We start from the raw sequence: 22,421 nt of genomic DNA, 5'->3' as shown, positions 1-22,421 counted from the left end.
CCAATGGCCAAAGAGGCCATTTTCTCCGGGGGAACGAATCTCTATTGGCTGGAGATCAGTTGTCATAGCAGATCTCCAGCTAGTACCTGGTGGTTGGCAACCCCAGTGTGTCACTTCCTGTGACAGCACTTGCACCAATAGCACTTCCTGTGGGAGCAGCAAGGAGGCTTGGCAGGGGCCAAGGGGTGTGAGTTTGCCCACTGCCCACCCTGGGAGTATGGCAGTGTTGGGAGGAGCTCCCTGGTGCTGGTTCATGCCAGGAACATGGTGCTGAAGCCCCCTTTCTTTGCTCACTGGCCGGTAGTCCCAGGCTGAATTAGGCCCACATGCACCTGGGAATTCCCAGCAGAGAACTCCAGGTGCGCCTGACTCCAAGTCCTTATGGCAGCCACATGTGAATCGGCCTTAGGATCACAGGAAATGGCCTGCCTCTGTCTTGGGTGTCATCCCAACTCCATGAAAAAGAAAAGTCCAGTGACTCACCCTCTGTGCAGGAAACGCCAGCCGCGTAGCGCCCCCCTCCGCTGGGACAGTTGACATGGGTGTCATGTCGACAATGTGAGAGAGCCATTTCTGTCCCAGAACACTTAACCCCACTCAAGAGTACTTGGTCGGCGCTAGGATCTCCCTGCCAATACCAGGTTTCCTAGAAAGGGCACAGAAACAGGATGGTGAATTCATGGCAGATTTTTTTAAAAAAAGAACAAAAAATGCTTGAAACTTTTCATTCTTAGATTTATTAATTTTTAGCACACTATTTGGTTCTTAGGAGCCCCATGGCTCAGAGTGGTAAAGCTGCAGTACTGCAGTCCAAGCTGTGCTCACGACCTGAGTTCGATCCCAACGGAAGTCGCTTTCAGATAGCTGGCTCAAGGTTGACTCAGCCTTCCATCCTTCCAAGGTTGGTAAAAAGAGTACCCAGCTTGCTGGGGGTAAAGGGAAGATGACTGGGGAAGGCACTGGCAAACCACCCCGTAAACACAGTCTGCCTAGGAAACGTTAGGATCTCCCGCTATTACAATTGATCTCCAGCCGATAGAGATCAGTTCATTTGGAGAAAATGGCCACTTTGGCAATTGGACTCTATGGCATTGAAGTCCCTCCCCTCCCCAAACCCCGCCCTTTTCACGCTCCACCCCAAAAACCTCCTGCCGGTGGAACCTGGCAACCCTAGATGCCATAGAGTCAACCCTCCGGAGGTTCCATTTTCTCCAGGGGAGCTGATCTCTGTGACCTGGAGTTCAGTTTTAACCCTGGGAGAACTTCAGACCTCACCAGAAAGTTGGCAATTCTAACCCCATCTCACCTCAAATTATTGGCTGCTGATCAAGGGAGTGAGACAATGCACAATGTAGTGAAGTCACAGCATGCATCGTTTTTTATCTAGGCATTACAAAGAAAGTGAAAGAGACAGGTCGGGAGTTCCTTATCTGATTGAGCTTTTCAGTCTCTTTGGCATTACATTACACTAAACCTAGGAGAAAGCATCTATTTAGCACATGAACTCTGCCAATCTGGATCATGGACCACTTGGCCTTCGGAACTTGCCCAAGAGGAATTAAATGAATTATGAACAATTAAAATGCCATATTCCTGAATACACTGAGTAACTGAGACCTGGCTCCTGGCCCAGAAAATACACAGCAGCTCAATAAATAGTAAAGTGTGATTCCCATCAGCATTTCCTCCTGTAAAACTAGCCAAGAGCCAAACACATGCCCTTTTCATCAGGTGACTGTCATGCTCCCAAATATTTGACTGACCACTTAGATACAAAGAGGTAGAAGGCTACTGTATGGAAAGCTTTTTAAAAGGATTTGTGCCCAACAAGGGCATTTGTCAACAATTTGTAGTGTGATTTCTAATTAATACATGAATTTCATCTTCCCCTTGCTTCTTTGCTCCCTGGCCTTCAGCCCCCTTTCTGTGTTTTTGCCTATGCCAACCACACAGATTCCTCCAGTTCCCCATGTGATGTCTCATTTCCCTTGGATTGATAAAAAATTTCTGCCCCACGCAGTATGACGGCACTGACAGTTAAAATTCTGTAACTAGCATTTTCTCCTGCGTAATAAGAACACTTTAATGCTGAAATTACATCTGTCTGAGAGGAAGGGTCAACACAGATTTGGGGAGGGGCAGGCAGCATTGCATTGGGCCACAGATAAGAGGTGGAGCCATTTTGAAGGCTGGGGGGTGGCAACACCAGCTGGTTGATCAGTGGAAAGCCGGGATGGGGAATGCAACAGATGCTTTGTGAGGGCCGGTTCGTTAAAACTGGTCTCCCTTCTTCCCCATCTGGTGATTTGACGACATGATTTGCTGTAAATGTATGGTTTCTCTCTTGATTTTGGGTTGGTTTAAGCCTTGGTGGCCAAGCTCTGTTTCCATCTCCTCCTCATCAAATACAACCCATCTATTAATTTATCAGTTCAGTCTGTTTTGAGTCAGATGCACTGCCATGATAGCATGAATGCCCAGTAAATAAATGACGTCTCCCTTGCAACATCTGTGTATCTGGAAGAACAACACAAAGCCCTGTCTGTGACCTATATGCTTTTTTATACAGCGTGGCATAAGTCACTTATGACACGCGTTGCTTGCCTTGGTTTGCATGCTAATAGGAAGTGCTCCCCCCACTTTCCCCACAGTATCCTGGCGCTGTGCACCTCCCTCCCAGGTTCCCCCCTTATTTCCTGTGATCTTTCCCAAACCTGCTTTACTGCGATATTCTGGGAAAGATCACAGCAAAGCTGTGGAAGCATCCATATGGTCAGGAAAGTCCAGATCTTCCAGATATAGATCTTCCCACCTATATAGGTGTCATTTCCCTACCTCAGTTGCCCATGGTAGTCACCCCCCCACCCCAGGATCTGGGGATGATGTTGTATTGATGCGCCAATAAACACCATACTGGTTTGGAAGCCAAGGTGGAGCAAAACAGCCATGTGGATGCAGCCACAAATAGTACCAGAGAAGTTCAAGATTAGCATTGACTATTGTCCTCTAAATCTGAAACTAAAGATTTCAGTGGACTCCTTGATACATATCCTTTTTCATTGTCCTTACATATACCAACTTAGGCTAAAATGGATTATACCATGTTTTAACAAATGGTCCACATCTTCTCGAGCAACTTTGGAGCAAAAGGTTCAATTCCTCTTAGAGGATTGTGACCCTGAGCATACTTATTTTGCTGCTCGTTTTCTGGAGGCTGCAGAGAAGAGATGAAGGGAGGTGTTTTTAGAGATGGGTCTTATTTAAGTTTTATGGTTTTATTGTTCAAGACCTTGGTCTAAGAACAGGGGTGGGGGGGAGAAAGAAAGCAGCTAAAGATTTTGGATCCTGCACAGGCAGCTTCCAGATGAGGAGCACATTTCTGAAGAGGAAATGAACTGAACGTACTGTTGCAACAGGCTATCAAATCAACCCCGTGAGCAATGGGCCCCTTACCTGCTTTTACACACAGGGCCAGCCCTGTTCTACACACAGAGTTGCTGTATGTTCCAATCAAGGGTGCAGCTGGGACCAGCACAAGGGCCTTTTCAATTCAACATATCAACTCACCCAGCCACAGGAAAATGCCCCACATCAAACAGCCCTACCCCTGCTTATGTCAATACAGCTGAGAGATGGGAAAGGACACTGCCCAACGGATGCCGTTTCCCTCAGCTCTTGAACCAGAAATTTGCAGCTGCACAAGAAAATAAACCAAATCTCTACTGCGGTGGTTTATTCTCAAGTGAACACACAGTAGACTGCACAAATAGCTTCCCTTTCTACCTCTTCTGGCCTGGACAGCTAAGGTATGTAGGATTGCCAGGTCCCTCTTCGCCACTGGTGGGAAACTTTTGCGGCAGAGCCTGAGGAGGGTGAGGTTTGGGGAGGGGAGGGACGTCAATGCCATAGAGTTCAATTGCCAAAGCGGCCATTTTTCTCCAGGTGAACTGATCTCTATCGGCTGGAGAGCAGTTGAATTAGCAGGAGATCTCCTGCTACTACCTGGCAGTTGGCAACCCTAAAGGAATGGACTCTGATTTGAAGAACCAGACTTGATTCCCCGCTCCTCCACATGAGCGATGGAGGCTAATCTGGTGAACTGGATTTGTCTCCCCACTGCTCCACACGAAGCCAGCTGGGTGATCTTGGGCTAGTCACACTCTCTCAGCCCCACCTACCCCACAGGATGTCTGTTGTGGGGAGGGGAAGGGGAGGTGATTGTAAGCCAGTTTGAGTCTCCCTTAAGTGGTAGCGAAAGTCAGCATATAAAACCCTCCTCCTCCTCCTTCGAGTTTGCACCAACTTATTTCCAGGGAAATGTCACAGGGACAGCAAAGGTACATCTGCACCACCTCAGGGGCAGAGTCACTGATTAGCACATTGCTTCTGGGTCTGGCTGTAGAAAGGCGGGTCTCTCATAAAAGAGGAGCCGCCTTCCCTACAAAATTTCTGCACAATGTTGATACAGAGTATAAGAAACATGGGATTTTCCTTTCATAGGTGGGTCTGCAAAAAATTGTGCCCACAAAAATCTCCCAGGGGTTGCTAGTGGAGGGCTGGCAACCCAGCATGGCTGATTTACACATTACAAAGTCTGCACCGTAAACATGTGGATGGTCGCTAGATGTGATCGGGAAGTTCCATGCTTACCAAGTGCATGTGGACCTGAGTCAGATTGGTACCACAGTGCTTGGGGAGAAGGGCTTAAACCTTTCCCCCTTGCTGTTTTCCAGACAGGACTCAGACTAATGGATATAAACTACAGCAAAGGGGATTTTGTCTACATTTGAGGAAGAATTTTCTGATGGTGAGGTGTGTTCAACACCAGAACAGACTCCCTTGTGGGGTGGTAGATTCTTTGTTGTTGAAGGTTTTTAGGTATTGATTGGATACCTACTTGTTGGGGATACTATAGCTGTATCAGAGGCTGAGGAAGATAAAAGAGCCCTGCCACTCGACAGCTCGAAATTTCAGGAGCCCCTACTCCCCCCACTGAACCCAGGGGAACGAGTGGAAGTAGAGTGGCAAGAAACAGAAGAACCCACTCCCCCAATTTGTAACGCTCAATATGGGATGGGGGAATCTCTAGGTATGAAAAAGGTAGGTAAAGGTCCCCTGTGCAAGCACCGGGTCATTCCTGACCCATGGGGTGACATCACATCCTGACGTTTCCAAGGCAGACTTTGTTTGCGGGGTGGTTTGCCAGTGCCTTCCCCAGTCATCTTCCCTTTACCCCCAGCAAGCTGGGTACTCATTTTACTGACCTCGGAAGGATGGAAGCTGAGTCAACCTTGAGTCGGCTACCTGAAACCAACTTCTGCCGGGATCGAACTCAGGTCGTGAACAGAGTTTGGACTGCAGTACTGCAGCTTAACACTCTGCGCCACAGGGCTCTCTAGGTATTATGCTTCTGAATTTTAGCCCCCACAATACAAATTTTGTTCCACCACAACTGGCCCTATCGGCCTGCTCCTTAGATGTTAGGACTGGGGCATCTTGCCAAGAGCTTTCAAATTCGCCTTCAGGTAATTCGGCCAAACCCCTGAAAAATGGCTGTATTTGTTCAGAACAAAATGAGTCTCTAAATTTAATATCTGAATTGGACTGACTATAGCTGTAGTTCCTGGGTTGGTGGAGAGTTGGACTAGATGACCCTGGCGATCCCTTCCAACACTGAGATTAAACAAATAAATGACCCTGGGAGCTGCCATTTGCTCTGCTGGAGAAACTTGCATGTAGTCCGTGGTGTATGTAATTTTCCCAGATGGGACAAATAGCAGCTTCCCATGTCTGTTTCAGGTCAGGAAAATGGCACAGGGGAAGGCTTGACACCCCCCCCCCCAATGCACCAGTCCCCCAGGACCTGGACTTTGTATTGTGTGAATCGGCTCTTCACACGTTCCCCTGCAGAAGAAAAGTGTGATGGATTTGTGGATAGAGGATAGCCCTACTCACGTAACTTCCCATTATGGGAGATGGCCCTCAAAATACAACATTATGTTTTGAGGGAGCTTCCTTCGTGGAAGATGTCTGCATGGATTGGTTGAATTAAAAATGAGCAACAATAATTGCACCATACAACTTACATCTTGACAGGCTCCAAAGGGATGTAAACTAAACTACATATGTCACTGGAGTCCCATGATTAGAATTCCAGATGTGCATTTTGGCTCTAAAAAGAAGCTATGTCGGGATGGGGAAATTGGATTGGGGCCATGGTGCTGAGGAAGGGGAGATTTAACCCCTCCTTCCCTGTGCCAGGTACTTTCCCAGGTAAAAATGCTACCCTCATTTGATTTTAGCCCCAAAGGAGGAAAAAAGGAAGACATCCCTGTTGTGTCTGCTTTTATTCTCTGCAGTCTGGAGGGGTATCTTCTGACCGAGGAAACTGCATGGGTCAGGAGGGGGAGAATTAACCTACCCTTCCCCTGCACTATGGCTCTGATAAAAATTCCTTCCTTCCAGGACTGCTTTTTAGAGTCCAAAGACATCTGGAGTTCTAATCACAGGACTCGTGCATCGTCTGGCCCTTTGCCACAGCACTGTAGGCTATCTCAGAAAGCAAGTGGTTGCTCACTTATCCCCAAACCAGGAGTCTGGATTTCAGAGGAGATAGTGAGCCTCCTCCTCAAATGGAATAACACCACCCCTGAGCTCCTTAGAGAAAGGGTGGGACACAAAGGTAATTAATAAATACCATACTCTACATAATGTAGCTGATGGCAGGTTCAACTAGAGCTGGTTGCATAGCAGGGATGGAGATTCTTATGTGGGATTCCAATTGACATTACTGAGACAAAAGTGACACTCTTAATAAAGCTCTGTGAAGCACTGAATAGCTTTGCCTGTGGTTTTTGTACCCCTTCTCCTAGTGCACACACTAAAAATAAGGGTGGTCTGGTTCTCTCATTTGCTTCAATGTTATTTAATCTTAAGTGTCCTCCTAGGACCTTTCCTTTCTGTACTGGACCCTGCTGCTGCTGGAGAGCTATTGTATTGTCTGGCTTCTACCACAATTATTTGGCTTGGTACCTCCAAGAATTTTCCATGGATACTACAAGCAATGTAACTTGCTTCATACTAGCTTAATAACTCGCCCTACAAAAGTTGAAAGCTAACACATTTTGTTTTTCGGAGGCAGAGCATGGTCTAAGAATGAACTGGAGGAAATATCATCATCATTATCGTCACCATCCCCATCTAATAATAATAATGATCTAAGAATGAACTGGAGGTATTGACTAGATCGGGGGCCCCCAACATGGTGCCTCTGGGTGCCCTGGTGCCCGCCACCTTTTCTGTTGCCTGTCAAGTGTTTTTAGAAAGGGGGAGAGGCCAGGTAGGTCTTTTGCCCAGCAGGACATCTGTCTTTAAGATGCCACATGACCCCAGATAAAACCTATACTTCTAAAGTCTCTTGAGAGAGTATCGCTTCCTTCCCTCTATCCAAACAAGAGGCATCAACATACCTGAAATGCATGCTCAGCATAGCCACGGTTCATCTGGCGGCAAACCACCATGGCTTCTGGGGTGCCCCAGTTGTCGCTACAGACTGTCCCCCATTTTAGAGTGCCGTTGTGGTGCCGGAGGACTTCTACGCGGCCTTCCGAGGGTGTACGGCCACCACTCAAACGTATCTGCAGATTATTTTTTAAAAAATTACTCTCATAGATTACTTGGTTAAGATATTTCCTATAATGATTGTAAGCAATCAAAAAATCTCCCAACCCCCTCTTGTCTGCATCCTCTACCAGTGTGTATAATGGTTAGTTCAGTGGCTTGGAAGTCACTCTTTGGCATGCCACCTGTGGCTCTTCAGTGCACCCTTTATTATGGCACCCATCAAATGTTTCTGGAAAGTGGGCAAGGTCATTGCCTGGTCGTTTGAGACCTTGAAATGGCTACCACAGGAGGGACTATAGGACTGATGAGCAGGCAGCATTCCTGAGCTGTGGCCTTCAAGCCAGTGATGGAAGTAAACTACCCATGTTCTCCAATGATCTCCCGCCCTTCTCCGCAGCTGCTGCACTCTCATCCTAACACTTGGGTTGCTGCCAGAAAAACAAACTGGCCTCTGAGAAGAAAGATCAAAATCACCACTGCCCAAATGGCTGCTTTGGCAATTGGACTTTATAGCATTGAAGTCCCTCCCCTCCCCAAACCCCGCCCTCCTCAGGCTTCCTCCCCAAATCTCCAGGTATTTCCCAACCCAGAGCTGGCAACCCTATTTATTAGAACCTACAAAATGGGCTCTGGTCATCGCAAGCTTATGGCACAATAAATTCTGTTCAGTTGCACTCCACCATCACAATAAACCATGGTTTATATTCCATGGCTTATTTAAACCCTAGTTGACTGTGATGTCTGAATGCAGATGGTCCAACAAACTGGGGTTTCACAGTGGTGGGGTTCATAGTTGGTTTCTTAACCACAGCTTGTTCTAATTGTGGTTTCCTGTGACATCTGAATTTACAAAACACAGTTTGCTGAGTAGCACTCCCTCTTGGTACCATGGCCACAGAGAAGGCAGCATGAGGAGGTGGAAGAGAGGCACAAAGGGGTTATGCACAACTGTTTTTTTTACTTACATCTGGCAGCACAAAGAACCATTTAAACAAATCATGGTTTATTTAATGTCTGAAAGCAGTCTCTGCCTTTAAGGTGCCACAATCTCCTTTTTCTTTGTATTGTAACAAGCTGATGTAGCTACTGCTCTGGAATTTATAACAATGTTTACTTTGCTATCAATTCTACAGCATGGAGCAGTGGTCCCCAGTGTGCCGACATCTTACCTGGTGCCCACCAATTGTTTTAGAAAGTTGGGTGGGGCCAGCTGGGGGTATTGCCCAGCAGGGTTTTGATTGGCCATTGGAGACCTGATTGGCGGTAAAGGTTTTTTAAGATGTTGCTTTGGCAACAGCTACTACCACAGCATCACTTTAAAACAATGTGTTCATTTAAAAAGGCATCCTGTTAAACAGACCGTCTACCTGAAATGTTGAAGAGGTACTATTAGAGTTATGCATAACCTCGCTACCTGACATTTTGCAGTTTGGCTCCAATTCTTGGCTCCAATTCTTGTGTCAGGTTTGCAAAGGTGGCCGCAGGCTCAAAAAGGTTGGGGACCCCTGGCATAGACAGCAAGGCTGTGACCGTATTGTTTTTCTTTCCATTATAGGCATATGTGTCTGTTCCTCACCTGGTTCTGGAAACCCATGGCTGGGACGTTGCACCTCACACTGGCATCTTCTTCGTGGCTGCATCTCTGTGTGTCAGTGGTGAATTTGCAGTCTGTGATGGACTTTTCATAACCCAAGCATTCTACTTGGTTGAGATGAATGGAGCCCATGCCTTTAAGAGAAAGAAGTACACTCTAAGTCTCAGTTTTCCACAGCCAAATAAGACGAGGAATTTTTGAGGGTTTTTACACTTCGTCATATCAAATCTACAGATCCAGAAGCTCCTAATACCAGCTCAGAAGGATTACCAGGGTTGAAAGAACTGAGATTTCAGCTACAGTCTTCTTGCAACTTGTTTTTACTGCCTGAGAATTTTTTTTCCAGTAGCTGATTTAAAAAAAAAAATGCCAGAAAGAAAAGAAAGTCCAGTGTTCCACTTTTCTATCATTTACAAACTTCAGCTGGAGACTTGGAAGCAAAATATACTTTGCCTCTTCTTCTTCTTCTTCTTTTTTTTTTTTTTTGGCAATTTTCTGTCTGACACGAACCTGCAGTTGATCAAATTCTGACATTTAGCTGGGAACAAAGATGCTTTTGCCAGGACAACATAACAAAACATAAAGAAATGGAAAAACAAATAATCTTAAATACAGGTGGGTTACTTGAGGATTCCAAATTTGTTTTGACCTTAACAATGATTCCAAGGATACAGGGATTTCATAAGATGTCTGAGCTTGAATGTGGTTGGTTATTTTAACACAAAACATAATCTCCCCTCATTTAGCATCAGTAATTTTTCAGTCTGATTGCTCTGATGACCAAGCATTTATTGAGATCTGGGATTCCAGCACAGAACGCTGGTCTAACTTAATGTTTTCTGAACGGGTCTAAATGATGCTCTCGATGCCCCTGAAAACAGAGATGCCCCCTGGAGCACTGATTGCTCCTCTTTTTACAAATCTATGGGCAGAAACATCATTCTAACCGAGAAGCACCAGGATTATCTGATTTATCATTGCAGGGATTTCCTAAAGCAACGCCATTGCCCAGAAACCAAATTCCATCATGGAACCCTATCTGAAAAGGCAAATAGAAGGACTAACCCGTCCTTGCTGAATGGGTGCATTTGTGCACAAATTATGGTATGTTGTGCCTTACACAGTTTTCTGTTTGCCTGGTCTCCTAATTTCTGCAATCCTAGTCTTATCACATTGTTTACTGGATGCCTTGTGCTGTCTGACTGAATTGTTTTCTATATTTTGTAATCCACCTTGAGTCTCAGTGAGAAAAGCAGGCTATATATAAAGTAAATACATAAATAAATTAAATAAATAAACGAAGTAAATAAATAAACAAATAAATATACACCAATGCAGAACCTAATGTGGTTTTTTGGGGAGGGAGGGTTTCTTTCTGATATTTCACAGTCCCCCCTGCTTCCAAATTTTATGCATCCCTTAAAAAAAAAAAACACATGCAAACATACTGAATGTATAGCAGTACACCAGTATCTTAGCAAATATTTAGTGGGGTTTTTTAAAATCACTCAATCCCAAGAAGAATCTAGAGGAGAACATGCAGGGAACACATAACAAGATGTATCTGCCCTACATGCATATATTGGCCATGTACTACTTCCCTGGGCTTTCCCTAAAGAATTGTAGCTTGAGGAGCCAGATGAACTGAATCTACACATGAACGTACGAAGAGGGGACATTTCCTTCCTGCAGTGATCTAGCAATTCTTTTCTTTCGTTAAACAAGCAGGTGCTAACTTGCTTCTACAGAGGGGGCATCTTCAGAAATATTGATTCTCAGGACAAATCTAGGCCAAGGCTCTTGAAAATCAAAGCGCCGGAGCAGCTGCCTAAAGTTTCCAGGCTCCGGCTGCGAAATGTGGCAACAGGCAACATGCTTCACCCCATCACGTTGCAATCCAAACTTTTCGTGTGATGCTGGCGCTTCCTCGGCTGTTGCCGCAATTACACATCAGAGTACTCTGCGTGCACTTTGGCTGGCAAGCTCATGTTTTCAAGATTCCAGAGAGCAGCAATATTTTTCATATTTTTAAATTAAGTTTCCTTCTTCTTCCCCAAACCACAAGGGTCTGGAGGCGCTTCACCTATTAATTTTGTTTCATAGTGTGGTGTTTGGTGTTGTATCCTCTCCTCCCTGCACATGTAAGAAGCAGGGGACAGGCCTTGAGGATTTTGGAAATCAAGAGCCAGCCTGGAAAACAAAGTCTTAGAACTTACCATGGTTAAAATATTGTCGAAGGCTTTCACGGTCAGAGTTCATTGGTTCTTGTAGGTTATCCGGGCTGTGTGACCGTGGTCTTGGTATTTTCAGCTGCTGGTGAAACGTCAGGAAAGAAAATACCAAGACCACGGTCACACAGCCAGGATTACCATGGTTAGATTTGGGAAACCTAAACCTGGACATAACTTCTAGCCAGTTCTCTACATTTCATCCTGCTGACACAACCAAGAAATGAACCCTGCTGTGGCCAATGCAGATGATGGGGAAGGGGCTATGTAGGTAGGAGAACGCTCATTTAGCTCTTCCCATGGAGTTCAATGGAACAAAACAAATGGGCTATAACTTGTGATAGAACGGGGAGGAACCTGACCGCTACTCCAGACCTTGGGTAAGAGGGACAAATAAGGCAAGCCCTGCTCACCATTCCTGACAGTAGAGTTCACCAATTTACAGTGCCATCCATAGAAGAGTAACCACCCTTCTAAATCAATTGAAGCTAATGGGCTTAGAAGGACATCAATCTGTGTAGAGACCTAATTGGAGGGTATGTTTTGTGTCTTTGCCCAGGGACCGATTGCTTCTCCCTCAATATTCCCTGGGGCATATAGATCCTTCCTCCAGGTATGTCTGTCCATCATGACAACAGGCATTTTGTTGATATATTAATAATAGGCTGAACCTAAAATATTTAAGATGGATGTGGGAGGTGGGAGAAGTGAGAAACTTATGGTATTCAGAAGTCTGTGAATATGTGATATTTGTTTAATTAAAATATTTGCATCCTGCCTGTCTGTAAAATATATTGAATTCAGCTCACAACACACTGGGTAAAGCAATTAAAACCATAAACCAATAGCAATTAAAACAATAAATCAGTAAAACAAATTAACAGCATAAGATCATAAAAACCAAGGGCAATAACAGAGGCAATTAAAATGCAAGCAGAAATCATAGCCAAGAATAGTATGCTAATCAGAACCTGTTAATAAGAAAGCAGAGTAAAACCATCAGCGGAGCAGAATAGGATGAGAGTTATCTGGTACTAAGTACAGGAAGGAAAGAAAGAGGTCAAAGATACCTCGAGTCATCTGCTTCAAGCCACCCTCCAAGAGACAGTACCACTAAGAAATGTAAGTTCTTTTCACATTTGGGGTACACATAAAAGACACAAATGTAGTATTAAAATGTTTTTGCTTGGTACTTGAAAGCTGGTAAATTTGGTGCCCGGTGAACTTCTGTGGGGGAGGGAGTTTCATGATCTCTGTGCCACACAGAGAAGAACCCATCTCTGATGCTGACCATTCTTGCATCTAAAGAAGAACTTAACTGGCTGGCAGGCTTATATGGAGGATGACAGCCCTTCAGGGATCCAGTCCCAAGATCCTATAGAGCTTTAAAGGTAATACCAGCATAGTCTTTCTAATGAGACCAGGGCCCTGCGGGATCTTATGGAGTTCCGCAGGGCCTGTAAAACAAAACTATTCCAGTAGGTTTATGGTTGAGGCCAGCTAAGGTTTCCCTTTTCAATGCTGGCCTCCGTATCTTACTTCATCCTACTTGCATAGGGTTGCCAGGCCCCTCTTCACCACCAGCGGGAGGTTTTGGGGGCAGAGCCTGAGGAGGGCGGGGTTTGGGGAGGGAAGGTACTTCAATGCCAAAGAGTCCAATTGCCAAAGCGGCCATTTTCTCCAGGGGAACTGATCTCTGTTGGCTGGAGATCAGTTGTAATAGCAGGAGATCTCCTGCTAGTACCCGGAGGTTGGCAACCCTATACTTGCAGATTCTGCATCTTGTTTCGAATTGCCTGCAGGCCCTGCTGTGGCCTTATATCGCAATCAAATGCGCCACTGAGATATGGGATTTTAATATTTGTTATGTCTGTTTTAATCTATTGTTTTATCTGATACTGACGTTTTATTGTATATTTATGTGAGCCACCCTGAGGCCAGCTTTCACTGGGGGAGGGTGGGCTATAAGAATGATGAAATAAATAAACAAACAAATAAATAAATAAAACTCGTAGCTAACACTGGTCTTTTAAAACTGGCATGATATGAGTTCTGTAACTCAGCCTGGCAAGCCAGTTTAGCACCATGCTTTGAACTAGCTGAAGCTTCTTAACAACATTTAAAGGTTGCGCACATGGCAACAGTTCAACCTGGATGTAATCTGAGTGTGGATACCTGAAGCCAAATCTTGACAATCAAGGAAAGGCTGCAGCTAACAAATCAACCAAATCTGGCTAAAGATACCATGGTCAACAGAGAAGGACAGCTGCACCTCCATCTGAAGCCCTGGATCTAACAGCACTCCAAAGCTGCCAACCTTCTCTTATTCAAGATGAACATGATAAATTCATTCATTCATCACATAATACATAATTAGCTTATGGAATTCATTTATGGAATGGAAGTGGTGTTGGCTACTAGCTAAGGCTAGACAATATACTCACCACATTCTTGGCTGATGATGTGATGTCTGCCACTAGTGTAAAACGTTAATTGCAAAGGATTAAAAAAAATACTTTCTCCCCAGAGCCCAGAGGTCTTAATAGCACAAGCCATTGCAAGCTTCCTAAAGGAAGTTGAAGAAGTCAGTTGTTTGAAAGAAGAACCATAGATACAGACAGCTCAATTAGTCCTATTCTATCGGATGATTTGGAATCAGAACTCTAAGGCCAACTGATACTGAAATCTTCCTTCTCTGGGAAATAAAATGCAAATGTTGTAATTGCTTTGGGCTGAAAAGACCATGGGGATACCCAAATGGAATTGTTGATGTCAATTCCCGAGGTGGCAGTTCTTCTAAAGAAATCAACATGTCATGTGAAAAGAGATTATGTCCCGATGGTGCCTGCATGATTTTAGACTAAGCCTTAAAGGTAAAGGTAGTCCCCTGTGCAAGCACCAGGTCTTTGCTGACACATGGGGTAACATCACATCCTGACATTTACTAGCCAGGCTGTATTTATGGGGTGGTTTGCTATTGCCTTCCCAAGTCATCTACACTTTACCTCCAATAAGCTGGGTACTCATTTTACCGACCTTGGAAGGATGGAAGGCCGCGTCATCCTTGAGCCGGCTACCTGAAACTGACTCCCATCGAGATCGAACTCAGGTCATGAGCAGAGCTTGGACTGCAGTACTGCAGCTTACCACTTTGTGCCATGTGGCTCCTTGACTAAGCCTTAGACCAGGGTTGTCAAACATAAAGCCCATGGGCCAGATCCGGACCCTTGAGAGCTTTTTTCTGGCCCATGAGCCAGCCAAGGCAGCCACCCCCCCTTCAGATCTGGGCTGGCGAGGCATGGCCCAGCCCAAACACGTGACATTTATGTCATATCCAGCCCTCATAACAATTTAGTTTGACACCTCTACGTTACCTTAGACAGTTTAAAAAGGGGGGTGGGCAAATTCCTGGAGGGCAGGTTGTATCACAGGCTATTAGCCATGATGACTAAATAAGACTTGCAGGTTAAGAGACAGAATAAGTCTGAATACCAGTTCTTGGGGAGCAACTAGGGTTGCCAGGTCCCTCTTCACCATTGGTAGGGGTTTTTGGGGCGGAGCCTGAGGAGGGCAGGAGTTGGGGAGAGGAGGGACTTCAATGCCATAGAGTCCAATTGCCAAAGCGGCCATTTTCTCCAGGTGAACTGGTCTCTATTGGCTGGAGATCAGTTGTAATAGCAGGAGATCTTCTGCTATTACCTGGAGGTTTAACAAACACACCAAGCACTGATGACACACAAAAATATAATGAAAATGTTACAAACATACAGTACAAATTCCCGAGTCCGTACATAGTTACAGAAGGTAAGGTTGATATGCTTAGAAGCAGCGCGGCTATTAGGAGCTCGGCGCAAAAACGTCCCAGCTGTAGTTGGGGTGGAGACTAAGTCACTCCAATTCCTGAAGAAAACCCGGACTGGATTTTCAACCGCTGTGTAGCCGAAGGTCAGCTTTTCTGAATTAGAAATCCAACAATACAGCTTGCTTTTAGATGTTTGCGCCGAGCTCCTAATAGCCGCGCTGCTTCTAAGCATATCAACCTTACCTTCTATACCTATGTACGGACTCGGGAATTTGTAAAAAGTACTGTATGTTTGTAACATTTTCATTATATTTTTGAGTGTCATCAGTGCTTGGTGTGTTTGTTAAATTACCTGGAGGTTGGCAACCCTAGGAGCAACAGTGGGGGACAGCTATGGCTTATGCCTGGTTTTATACTACCCCTCTGAAGCATCCGGACATCCCTATGGAGAACTGAAGCAGATGAACCTTTGGTTTGATCCAGCAGGGTTCTTTCTATAGTTTATTTAGGAATTCATAGGCTACTCCTCAAGTGACCTGCTTTTTCTTCTCCCAGTCCCCTTTACTCTTTCTGAACATGCATTCATTTTAAGCTTCTTACCTTGTCCAAACCTTGCGCCTGGAATCGCTTCCAGGGCACTTCCGAAGCCTAGCTCTCGGCAGACCACACTGGCTGCAGTCAGGCTCCACCGGTCATGGCAGATGGTGCCCCATTCCCCATTCATTAGCACTTCAACACGACCTTCTCCCGTCTTGGCTCCACTCTTTAGCCTCACCAGTGGATGCTGAAATAGAAAGGCCCATGGAAACACCTCATTGGTTATGAATGTTACTGTCAAGGGACTCCGTTAACTCAGAACAATTGAGAACTACCGCGGAACTATCACTACCAGGTAAATTCAATCATTTAAGCACACATCTTTTAAAATAGGCCCCAGCCCCAAGATGATGTTAAATAAAGGCATGCACAACTTTGTACAGAGAGAGGACTGACCAGGAGCAACAGCAGGAAGCAAGGCTCATGGGTCAGTGAAAAAGCAAGGCACTTTTCCTGGGGAATGGGGGCAGTATTTGGCACAAGAAAGCCAACTTCTTTGCACAGCTACTTTAGGGGTCTTGACAAAGAGCCAACCATTGAGAATTCAGCAAACAGAGCATGGATGGACTGCATTTCACTTTTAAGGTCCTTCTGTGGAATCCTTGGTTAGCTCTATTGCCTTATGCATTTTCTGAAATAGGAATGTATCGGCTTCCTGCACCAGCCATTCACATCCTGACACCTCCCCAATTGTTTGGAGGTTCTAGCAGGGGAGCACAACTATGGTATACCCTTGACCGAAGAATGGTACACTCCTTCTATCTGGGATGGTCGTCCTCTTCCACCAAGTGCGCAGCTTTGGGAGGGATGCACATGGAGCAGCGAGGTAGGTAGGGGACACCCGCCTAACCAATCAGATCAGCCAAATCAACCCTGGCGATCAATGGGGTGACAGATGTCGCAGCCAGATCGCCCTCACATCCAACACCTCTCCAAGCTTTACTGAAGGCAGACCTAATTACACTATTAGCATAGTATGTAAAGCATAACCCTGGGATAGTACTGTATGGTGGTTGTGTATATTTCAGACCTGATCTGACACAGCTCCTCAACTGTCACAAACATTGTCAACAGTTCAAAGGCAAAAAAGAAAGCAAGCTTTCCCTTTTCTGGTAATGTGTGCAAAAAAACCGTGAGTTGTTTCAAGAGCCCTCATTCTCAGTTGCTCTCACTTGCCTTCAGTGGTGCTATCACATCAACAAGCAAATCTGATTGGCTAGGTAGAGCTGCGACACCATCCCATTCACTGCATGATCACCATTTGGATGGGATCAGGTTTTTGACTCATCCATGAGGTAGGACACAGCAGCATCCAGGAAAAAGAAGCAGCAGCAACCAGGAAAAACAATGTCATCAAGCTGGATAGGGGAATGTTTGCACATTTTAAGTGGCATTTGGGGGAAAATTCTATCACACCAAAAATATGAATGTCTATGTGAGCACTGAAAATAGTGAATATTCCACAGAACACTCTTCTTTTTTAAAAACAGCTCCTCTCTCTTAGGGTGTCAACAATGACTTTGTGAGAGTGTGGGCACTGCTTGGTACAATCTAAAAAGTCACACAGGGGCTGAGCGGATTTGTCACTACAATAACAAGCAAGGTTTCAGTGTGCTCCATAGTTCCTTGCTATTCGCTCTTTGACACAAACAGATTATGTAACAGTGCAATCCTAAACCAGCCTACTCAGAATCCTACTGAAGTCTACTCAACTGGGCTTACTCCAAGGAAAGTTTTCTTAGCACTGTCCTGATCTGCATGGAAGTTGCACAATTTAGTTGTAGCTGGCGCAGACTCCAGATTATTTCAGCAAAGACTTTTGCAGTGCATACACTGCACTCACGTGTCTACATTGAAAGATAAGGCCCGAATCCCCAACTTCTGAAAATTGGGAATTAAAAACAGCTCCAGTTATGCTGGCTCTTGAGCCTCTAGCAAGCCTCTAAATCCCAACAAAGACATCAATTTTAACACGAGCCATAGGGAAATCTTTCAACTAAACTGAAAACAGGCTCACCATCCAAGGACATGATGTACATGCTTTCCCATACGGTTAGAGAGAGAGAGAGAAAACCCTGCTCCTAAAAACATTTTTGAATTGACTGACTCTTGTTATTGAAGTAAATACCCTCTTTTAATGATTTATAGAATAACAGGCTGTCCCAAGATCTCCACCCAGCAAGTTCGTCTATGACTTGATACAAAAGAAGTCCTGATTGCAGGAATTTTGCTGTGCCCTCTGGAACCAAGTGATGCCAACCCTGCCTCTGGTCATATATGTACACGAATGGTGAAAGTACCCTACTGTGTGGTATGTTTATTTACTGAATATAGAGGAGGTTCAATAAGTGGACGGTGGTCCAGATCTGAGTAGAGTGAAGCCTCTGTCTCCCCAGGGCTTCCAGGATAGATGGTGCTCCCCCCTACCTCCCGGCAATAAAAAAAAGCTTCAGTAGAGCTAAAAGGGAAACATCAATACACCCAAGAGAATGCCTCTCCTGTTACTATATAGTTTGTTCAGTGGGGGTGTCTGCCTTCCACTCAAGATCTGTATGAAGGAGGGGTTCTCAGTTTTTTTTTTAAAAAGTGGAATGCTTGGAATTTAGGCCATATTTCAGTCATGGAACAAAGCCGGTGTATGGGTCCATCATAAAGAGAGACAAACTTTCACATGGCTCGCTTCCCTCCGGACATTCTGAGTTTGAAGTGTGCATTAGGCTTGTCTCACCCCACCAGAATTTTTGGACTTTTCTTCCTTGCCCTGTGCTGCATACCTGAGCAAACTAGAACCTGCAACTCACACCTGGATGTACTGAGTTTCCCTTTCCTGTATGTGTGTGTGAGAGAGAGGAATATCATCTTGCTGAGTTACTTAAAATAGTTTTTTTTAAGCAATAGGAAATGACATGAATTTATGGCAGGAGGTGGTATAACATCCCCCCCAGCACGTGCGCGCGCACACACACACACACACACACACACTGTGGAGAAGAACCCTGGTTTCTCAGTGATAGAACCAAGGCATAAATTTGACTGGCAGCTTGCTGTGGTATTTCCTAGTTTTCTTATGGGGGTGTGTGAGGAAGGAGCCCCGTGGTGCAGAGTGGTAAGCTGCAGTACTGCAGTCCAAGCTCTGCTCATGACCTAAGTTCGATCCCAATGGGAGTCGATTTCAGGTAGCCGGCTCAAAATTGACTCAGCCTTCCATCCTTCCGAGGTCAGTAAAATGAGTACCCAGCTTGCTGGGGTTAAAGGGAAGATGACTGGGGAAGGCACTGGCAAACCACCCCGTAAACAAAGTCTGCCTTGGAAACGTCAGGATGTGACGTCACCCCATGGGTCAGGAATGACCCGGTGCTTGCGCAGGGGACCTTTACTTTTACTTTTATGTGTGAGGAACTTTGTCAGTGAATTTATAAGATGATGTGTGTTTTATTTATTTAACATATATCTAACCCATCTTTTTAGCGAGGCAACTGACTAGGATAGTGTAGTCGCAAATATCTTTGGGTGTCACCGTTATTAACTGTTCCTGGACATTTGAAAAACTCTGATGCATTTCTTGATTTGGTTTCTATCAATGTGCATGTGAACTACTACAAATGTATTAATTCACAAACATATGCCATGTGTTATCTGATTTCTAAATGAGAGGTGCTAGGGCTCAGTTTTGCCTGGCTCTTGTTTATCCCCTCTGATATCAAAGCTAACCTCTTGTAGGAATATAGAGAGGGACTGATGTTCCTCAGTGATGTTTCTCAGACTGTAGAACTCTGCATATGTTTAAGGGAACTTTTCCCTCTCTTTTTTTTTAGTGCTGTAGAAATCCTAGTGTGGGCAGAGCCAGTGAAGTGTAATGGTTAGAGACTAGGATCTAGTTAGACCCAAGTTCTAATCCCCGCTTTGCTATGGAAACTTGCTGAATGACTTTGAGCCAGTCACTTTATCTCACACAAATATACCTCACAGGGTTGTTGTTGTGCAGATAAAAATGAAAGGGTGAAAATGATGTTGTAAGATGCTGTGCTTTGAGGAGAAAAGCAGGGTATAAATGTCTAAATAAATAAAATGAACCGTGTGTGTTAAAAATTGCCTCCTCTTCAAAAGTCACCAACCACTACTGATTACTGGAGATTACAACTCCCTACAAATGTTGATCCTGTTCAAGAAGATTGGAAGCTTTGGAGGTTGTAGCTGGATGATACACTAATGCTATAAATAAAGCAATGTTCCATGAATGAATGGATGAATGAATGAACACAGCATGATTTGGGAAAAGTTGCCTACTTAAACAGCATCAAGTATTTAAAAGCTGGAGATATGTACTGTAAACAGGGCAGAGGTCATCTGTAGGAAAGCCAAAAACCTACACAGAGCACTTCAGGAATCAGTGGCTACTCGGTCAACTCAGAGTTTGTCAGGATACTTCACTGCTTGCGGTATTGGGGACAGATAATCTGCTGTAATGTTTATTACAGCACCAATTACACACTGCAACTCACTTAGTGGTCCTCGTGGGCATTTTTTAAATTGTGAGAGTTATTGGTCCACTGTTTGCATTTACCCTTAATCCTGAGCAAATATGCAAACTCTCATGTGCTTCTGAATAACAGTTTTGTAAAGACTAAATACGAATGGACTCAAGCCCACAACTGCCGGTCTTGAACTATTGCCTGGAGGGTTCTCTGGCTGGAGTGTATCCTGTGTACCATCAACTGGTACACCTCTGGCCAAAAGGATAAGTGCAAGAAGACTGCTGAGCCAGGCAAGACTTGCTTAGCAAGCCGTGCACCAATTGGCCAGATAGTCTCTGACTCCTAGGCCGTTTATGCTTGGTAATTAGCAGCACATTCCAGGCTGAAGTGCCCTGCATATTTTTTTTGATTCTTCACGTCATTCCAGATATCACTGCGAAGACAGCCACACCTGCTTCACATTTCTTAAGAGCCCTTTTAACGTGACCTTTTGTATTTGCTTCGCCCTGCACTGAAGCATTCACTGAAGGAAGCATGCAGAATCCCAGCCATGGCTTAGCTATGCAAACGACTATTGCTAATGGCTATGTAAACGAAGGAACGAAGGAGCAGGTGAAGGGGTGTGGAATTTGTTTGACTTTCTCCTCTTGAATTGGGATTGTGAATAGTCATGTTAAAGGTCGGATTTAAAAAATCAGCATTGAGCGAGGAGCAGAATCGAACCTGCATAAATGGCCCTAGAAAAGTTTCTGGGTCAGGCTTGCTTACTGTTCTGAGTAATGTGGAGATCTGCTCCTGTGGCTCACAACCACCTCTGTTGCATAGGAGCTGGATGTGACAATATGTGCCTCAAAAACTGAACTGTACTTCCTGACTTTAAGCCTTCAGTCCACAAGACATTTGGAACTTTGACACTGTTGAGACTTCTCCATATTTAGATGAGTCTGACAGCTGTTTCGAACTGTTCCTTGTGGCCGTTGATTATCTAAGACAAAGGTTGCTTCCACATGGAGATCTTGCTCAGCTCTGCATTGCTGCCCAAATTGCAGCAGATTTAATTTTGGGTTCCCCATGACGTGCTCGTGCTTCTACGAACCTGGGTCCACTGTCCTTTTTTCGCAAACTGTTTTTTTTTTCCCCTGGAAGGTCATAGCCAAAGCAGGTTTGGGAATGTATGGAAGGAAAGGTGCAGATTTCTCTACTTCCCTGCCCACTTTTTCACCTCCTGCCCATGACCCCCCACCCCCTGGCCAGTGGGCTTTTTGCCAGTTTTTAAAAATCAGTGGTAGATACATTACTATAGAGGTTTACTGTTAACTTTAAAAAGCCATCAAATTCCTGCAGTCGCCAAGCCTTTTTGTGAGGTTTTGCAAAGATAACTGGTTTTCCATTGACTTCCCAAATGACAGGTCTCCTGTTGGGAGATACCAGTTCCAAATATTCTGTAGCTAGAATGTTGAGGAGCATTCTGTGACATCAAAGCAGTTCTATAGGAGGAGCTGGGAAGGATGCTAGCGGGAGACAGATGCTAACGTCTAGCTTTATTATATATCCATTGTATGCTAGGGTTCCCGCCTTCTCGGGAGCCATGTTTGCTGCCCCGGGTGGGAGGAAGGAGCGATCGCGGCAGAGGGGGAGGGAGATCGGGTCCGGCTGGCCAACATGTGCGTTTGCGCGCGCACGGAGGCTCGAGCCGGACCCGATCTGCCCGGATACAGCCTTCTCATTGGCTGGGGCAAGGAAGGGCTCCAGCCAATGGGGGCGGAAGGCGGGAGCTGGGTGGGGGCGTGGCTAGCCTCGGCCCCTCAGTATATAACAGGGGAACGGGCCCGCCCACAGCTCACTCCGTTTTCTTTGTGAACCCACCCACCCTCCCTATGGTTTATTGTGCTTATAGTCACAGCTTGGGGCGGTTTAGCATGTGGATGTGTCATTTTGGGGGAGAAGCTCCATAGGAATTGGTCGCTTCCCTGGTTTTGGGAACCCTATCCCAGGGGTTTTGGGAGAGGCTTCAGGGACATGCCCTGGCGGCAGGGCAGGTGTCCGCCTCTTCCCAAGTGGTGGGGGATAACACCCAGTGGCGTTCGTCCTGGTGTCATCCT

At 45.3% G+C, this 22,421-nt stretch overlaps 1 protein-coding gene across 1 annotated transcript in view; it reads right to left on the bottom strand.

Moving 5' to 3' along the window:
* LOXL2 (lysyl oxidase like 2) overlaps positions 1–22,421 on the bottom strand; it is a 73,254-nt gene that overhangs the window by 11,928 nt on the left and 38,905 nt on the right. The window contains exons 5-8 of the mRNA XM_056860220.1: positions 15,848–16,031; positions 9,200–9,351; positions 7,470–7,637; positions 484–646 (exon numbers count right to left, since the gene is read on the bottom strand). Coding sequence (XP_056716198.1) covers positions 484–646; positions 7,470–7,637; positions 9,200–9,351; positions 15,848–16,031 — 667 coding nt within the window. The remainder of the gene's footprint in view (positions 1–483; positions 647–7,469; positions 7,638–9,199; positions 9,352–15,847; positions 16,032–22,421) is intronic.

This window comes from Euleptes europaea, chromosome 14 (genome assembly GCF_029931775.1).
Source record: "Euleptes europaea isolate rEulEur1 chromosome 14, rEulEur1.hap1, whole genome shotgun sequence".
Lineage (NCBI taxonomy): Eukaryota > Metazoa > Chordata > Lepidosauria > Squamata > Sphaerodactylidae > Euleptes > Euleptes europaea.
The sequence above is the reverse complement of the archived record's forward strand: the minus strand, read 5'-3'. Positions and strand labels throughout refer to the sequence as shown.